The 6706-nt window shown below is 40.4% G+C and overlaps 1 protein-coding gene across 1 annotated transcript; it reads right to left on the reverse strand.

The window, feature by feature from the left end:
- Window positions 1-205: 205 nt before the first annotated feature.
- On the reverse strand, window positions 206-3147 carry tmem88b (transmembrane protein 88 b; the record flags this gene model as incomplete). The annotated part of the gene is given in 2 exon segments (XM_034220538.1): window positions 206-604; window positions 2583-3147. A coding segment is annotated over 1 exon segment (393 nt), but the record flags the coding sequence as incomplete, so codon positions are not given.
- Window positions 3148-6706: the final 3559 nt, after the last annotated feature.

Consider the following 6706-nt stretch of genomic DNA (forward strand, 5'->3'; position numbering starts at 1 on the left):
AAACAAATTGATGATTTGCAATATTTTTAAGGAACATATTAAGCTTAACGTCAACAGGTTAATTATATGTAGCCATCTACAGTGTGACTGTTTGCTCGACAATTGTAAACCAGGGATTTGCAGAAAAAGAGCATCAACACTTATATTAAAATGTCAATCCTTTAACATGCTCATCCACCCTATTCCCCATTTCCCTCTTTCTTACTGTAGAGTGACAGAGGAAGCCAAACACCACCATGACAATGGCCGGAGTCAAAATGGTCCCGAACACCAGGCCAGCGAGGCAGGCGTTGATGGTGGCAATAATCAGGTTCTGAGCCGTCACCAGCACCGAGCAGGCCCAGCAGTCCAGGGACCCCCGCAGCTCCAGAGGCGCTTCACTGCCCCCACCACCGATCTCAGCTGCAGAATAAGGAGGAGGTACGACTACACGTAAAGGTGTTTCTCTGCCTCCACCCACAGCGGTGGTGGATGCCAGGGAGTTAGAGTGGTGAAGATGTTGGTGGTGGCTGTTGTGGTGATGATGAGGTGGCAGTTCCTCGGACAGGTCCAAGGCCTGGTGATGGGCCCCCTTTTCTAGAGTACCACTCATACTCATACTGAACTGTAGGCACGGAAAATAAACCAATTAAAGGCATGTGATTGAAATGTAACTTTTTATCAGAATAAGCATGTGCAGATGTTTTCTAACTGTTGGTCAGCCCTGATTAGCCTGTTTAGAGACACACACAATGGAAGAGACCTAGTTATGAAATACTTGTGTAACTAATCAAATTCCAGTCCTCAAAGGTTCTCTGGGTTCAGAGAGAGGTTAGATGTTTGATCCGTCAGGAAGTAAGCCTTGTTGATGCCGTCTTTGAGGTGATGATAATCAGAGTGCTGATTGTCCAAAAGGAAAAGGGCCTTAATTGCTATATGTAGTTTGTGTGGTAGAGAGATGAAGGCTAATTGGCATCAAAGTCTGTTTGTGTACAAACGTGTGCTTGTGTTTTGACTTGTTTTCTTCCCTGTGGGTATTAGAGACAGACGCTCAGATGCAACCAATGTTGCCATTTAATTGGAACCATATAATGTTACATTAAGTACAAACATTTATTTTTGAAGGGAAACAAACCTATGAGTACGACTATATACTGTCAGATTATTTTCTGTCGCATATTGGTGTCGGCCAATGTAATTCATCTTACTATAGGGTTAAGAAAAGAATGTGATGATGTAATTATGGCACAACACTTGCCTTTTTGTTCATAATTCAACATTTTCTCTTGGCGTCAATAAAAAGAAGCCAGGTCCTCCATGCAGGGTCTGCTTTGCTTCAAGCTGCTTTAGTTTGCATCCATTCCGTTTCATGACAGATTTGATGTGGTATGCAGCTGTGTCTGGTACAGGATATCCTTACTTCTCAAAGGTTATGAGACAGACAGGGTACAACTTGAGTAACCAGGCCATCTGCCAGCAAAAACTACAGTGATGGACAAATCCCAGTAGGGATGACAAAGTCAAATAGTTGGATTAATCATTTTAGCAAACACAGTGCTTTCCCATAGGGAATCTGTACTGTTTGTTCATTTAAGGGGTATTTTACCGTTAAGGAGTAAATCGCTCATAATGTAATTACCATAGTACAAGACATAGTATTGTGACAAGTAAAGCACTATGCTGGAATACTTTCTTATAAGCGTCCCACTAGGATGATCTGATCTGAAACTCCATTGCTGAAGTGAAAGGACCAACAGAGGGCTACATGTGGCGGGTCATTTCATATTCATCGTTGAAAAAGATTGTACACTGTCTCAAATTGTTCAATAATTTAGCTAGGATATTGTACAGAGTACCTAACATAACGTCTCTGAGCAGACACACTTACCTATGTTGGGATATCTATTGGATAACCATGCACTTAACGATAACACCTCTATCCCGCATTAACTGACAATCGGGGGAAGACCATATTTACAAATCTGTCCTGGGTGCTTGAGTTATTTTTCTTTTTCCACGTCTGTTTCCTGTTGTCCTTGTGTTTTTATCAAGGTGGAAGGTCATGTAGGAAAGACTGGCAGGAAAGTGTGTATGCGCACATGCACGTGTGTGAGGTGACTCATTGTTTATTTTTACAACAAATATATTTAGTCTCTCCACCCACTTTACTCACTCTTTAGTTTGAATAGCATTTCTTAGGATATTTCGTCATGTAATTGTTTGAACTATATTAAGACATTCTTAATCAGGAAATATTGTGCAATAAAGTGATTGTAATGGTAGCATGTAGTCTCCAAATACCTCCTCTTGTTTGAATCAAAAGTCTGCTTCCCATCATGCAATGCCTCGGCTAGGACTTGCAATGACATTATTCTTGGATGCTGCAGGGCGATTTTCCATTGTTCTATCATTCTATTATTCTATTGTCTGGAACAAAGCAGCTGCAATAGTGAATTCTGTGTCTCTCAGACATGTTTTGTCCTGTTTATCATCAGTAGTAAATAAGACATTTAGGCTCCTTTTTCCTGTAATGTGTGGTGTGAAGAGTTCTCACTGATGTGATTTGAACGTGTCTTGAGTGATGCAGCTGCACTTGTACTCACATTGTGATGTGGGGCCCGGTAGACCTCTTGCTGTTCGTCCTCCAGATTGTTGCTGATTTTCTCACTTCTTTTGAAGTCCTCTTCTGTCCGCTCAGTGGTTTAACGGAGCCTCTGAACTTGTTCTCTGGGAACTTGGTTACTTTCCACCTCCTCTCCTTGCATGAAGTTGAAAGAGCTTGTAGTGATTTTGGAGTTTCCCTCCTTATCTATTTAGTGGTGGTATGTTGTCTTCCTGCAGCTCTGGTCTCCTGCTGCTTCTTCTCTTCTTTATCCAGAATTGTCAGTGTAGCTGATTAGGTCTAGAGGGATGTTTTCTTTTACACATTCAACATCAAATTCCTATGCTGTTGGGATGAAGTCGTAGCACAGAAATGCTCCTCCATCAGTGGCAACAACTTCACTAACAGTTGCTGTGTTCTTTGTCTTAAGTATGTCAAACTTCTTTCTGTTTGCCCTCCCCTTTGTACCAGCCCATCTGATTGAGTCCCCAGTGCTGTCTCTCATTCCCTCCCTCCTCTTGGACTCCCTGCATCCATCCTACTTTCTCTCCAACAGGCTTATCAGACCCCTGCCTTTCTCCGACAACTCCTCTCGGCACATACATTCCACCTCACATATCCAGGACATATTACACCCCCCTTTAGCCTGTGTCTGTTGCAGTGGGGGCTGGGTTGTGTGTCGGGGGTCAGAGTAGGCTGATAAGTTGAGGTTCAGAAGAGCAGAAAATGAGGGGGAAGGGCAGGAGAGACAGACGAGGTACCATTGTGCTTCTGAACACATTCAGAAAATCATTTTGTTATATTTAGTTGTAAATTAGTCCAAAGTGAAAACTTGACTTCCATGAGTTATGTTTATATCTTCACTCTTTACAGGGATGCAAACTTGTCACCTTTCGGCGAAATTCGCCCTTTTGAATCCAAAATAGGTCGTTTGTGTGATTCATGTAGATCTGCAATACATTTTTTGGGGTATGGGGGGGGGGGGGGGGGGGGGGTCTGGGACCCGGAGTAATCTGCGGCCGCAAGCTGTTATGTGCCATCATGACGCGCATGGTGTTATTTATTTATATATTATAATGAAGCTCGAGTCTTCCTGTCTGTCGGCTCTGCTGCTCCGCGATGAGGGTCAGCTACATTACCTACGGGTGCGTTCGCAGCTAGTTTGAATGACTTTGTATTCTGCAGGGTAGCTGGTGAATTTACTCCAGGTGGAACTAAAGTCTGATTCAACACTTGATTATATTTCACATCATTCATCCACATCTGTAAAGTAACTAAAGGTATTAATACATGTAGTGGAGTCAAAGTACACCATGTACCTCTGAACTGTAGAGGAGTAGAAGTACTAAGTAGCAAACCATTGAAATACAAGTACAAATAAAGTACAAGTATCTCAACATTGTACCCAAGTATAGTACTTGAGTTTATGAACTTAGTTACTTTACACCAGTGGCTATAAAGACAGAGAGACTAAGGCATGAAAATACATTGCCAAAATGATAAACTGATACACAATTCAAATAAATGCTTTCATATATTTCTATTAGATGTGACTCTTTGGCGTTTCTGTTATTATTACCCTGCTGCTTTAGTTGTTCTGACTGCTAAAATCCTCTGTTATTCCTCATTTTAAAGCCGATACCGTGGGGTGGGGGTCTTGTCACCTTTTTCATACCTGATGAGTTAGCATCCCTGCATTGAGTAAAGATAGAGATTTGGGCATCTGTTTTTCTCTAGGCCACTTTTGACTATTTGGTGATGTGAGACTGTTGTATTTGCATGATATCCAGGTATTTTGAGCATGTTAAAAAACTTCAATATGTTGCCTAAGCCTTCATCTTACTTTGACATTGCTCCTTATGCATTTGTCCCCACCCAGGGTTCAAAGTGAGAGTTGCCTTTAAGTTGAAGTTGCCTTTAAGCAACAGTCTTGTTGTTTCCCAGCAAATATACAATTGTACTAAATTAACAAATACTAAGGTGCATAAAAAAGTACATATAAGACCTACAGTTGCATATTTCAAATAATTCAATTAATTATTTTGGTGGAAATCGTTATTATACGTTTGCACCTGAGATGAAGGTGTTAGGCCTAAGGACATTTTAAGAAAAGGAAATGGCGTTTCAACTCTGTGTCCTCCTCTTAACGGACATTGTCTCAGCGCTAGGGCTGCTGGATATCAGGAACACTTGCAATGTGTGATAACACTGCTGAATATTGCAATGACGATATCACTTGCAATATTTAAACACATATTTAAAAAACATTGTTAATGTATTTCTGCTTTGGATTCACTGCAAGCATAACCCTAGAATAGACTATGCAGAAACTTCAAACAAATTAAAACATTAATTCCAGTCCAACATCATAGTTAATTTTTTTGTTATATTGTTTATATTTTATGAAAAAACTTCTCAATTCTCCCCTTTACAAATGTTCTGGCCTTCTGATGTCCTCTCTAATATACGAACCTGCAGAGCGTGAATGCATGGCATAGGGAGTAGGCTATCATTTATCGCAGTTCCAGCAGTCTTCGCTATGTCTCAGTTGATATCGCGATAAAGATAGATTTGTGATTAATTGTGCAGCCCTGCTGAGCGCTACGTCACCTTTCTGCTTTGAAAACATCCTGAAGTTAGGACTTGTCAAAACTTTAAAAGGACCATGCGTTTTCAGTAGAAACTCTTGGTTGTTAAGGTACATTAGTTCATTTTAGGCTATATCAAATATAATATAAAGATTTAGTTTTGATCCTGCTGAAATTGACTGAAGAGACTTTGTATGGGCAGCTATGGCTCAGATGGGATAGAAGGCCGTCCACTAGTGATGGAAGGTGTCCATACTGATTGGTGTGTTTGTTGTCTGTGAGTATTTTTACAATGTACACTATGGGTACTTTTTGAGGATGGTATGGTCATTCATCTTAGCAGTCACCGAAGCTTGGTTTTTACTACTATTACAGGATATCAAAAATGAGATGTTGTGAGGCAAAGCAAGAGACGTCAGTCTGCACTTTGTACGATGTATGAGGAAATAAACGATCAGGAAATGCATTCAGATAAAAGCTCTGATTCTCTTGAATACAGAATTTCGAAAGGAGGATGAAGTAAGAAGTACAAAGATATCAAGAAATGCAGTAATCAGTTAAATGATAAAAGATCAGAGCATGAGCTAAATAATGAGTGTTGTCTGATCCGGATTCTTTGTATACCCTCTGCTTTGAGCTTGCAATGTTTGTTTACTTCCAGTACTTTGGTCCCAATGCTCTACGTTTCTTTCTTCTTTCTGTGTGCTTGTGTAGAAACTATAAACGGATGTATGCATCTTCATGCTCCTACGAATAATTATAGGTCTAACATTTGAGTATTTTGATATCAACATGCAGCATGATGGTTTAATGTAAAAGGTAAGGAACCCATTGACATTAGTATATGGACTTGTCATTCGTTGGATGTTTTTGTAATGTATTATTTCCCTGTTGGCATAGCAGTCTTGGTGTTGCTTCACTGCTATCAGGAGATGCATGAAGTCCCCTTTGGGGAATTTGTCATTACATAATCTTTCTCATCATGCTCAGCAAGAGCAAACTTCAAAGTATTGTTCAACATGATTACATGTTACATAAGACCGCTTTTTTGTGGAGGGAAACTTGACTGCAGCACTGTGCAGCAGGTAGACGGAGAGACTTCCGGCGTAGATTGAAGCAGGATTTCCTTGAGTCTGTCCAGTCCTTCTGGCCCGGAGCTGTGCCTGAGGATACAGTGACCTTCCAATGATCTGTAGCTCGGCCTGGGTATCATTTCTCATTTTATTGTTTCATTCAAACCTTTTTAATTGTAATCCTTTTGATATTCTACATTTGTTTCTTTTAAATGCACCAAAGAAAAGTCTATTACCTCTGTTTAAAATATATATATGTTTGACATAACACTGTTTTCTTTCTGATATTTTCAAGATGAAATACTATGTTGTGCCATCCCAGGTCAGGGGATAAGACCGCCTGCTCTTCCGCCATAACTGTGATCAGAAGGCTGAAATCTACAAGGGCAGAATGGCAAGTCCAACTTTGTAGCCTATAAGTTACAAAAAGGCTTTATTATCCTTTGTGTGAGCACGTCTAAAGG

Source organism: Gymnodraco acuticeps, unplaced genomic scaffold, assembly GCF_902827175.1.
Source record: "Gymnodraco acuticeps unplaced genomic scaffold, fGymAcu1.1, whole genome shotgun sequence".
Taxonomy (NCBI): domain Eukaryota; kingdom Metazoa; phylum Chordata; class Actinopteri; order Perciformes; family Bathydraconidae; genus Gymnodraco; species Gymnodraco acuticeps.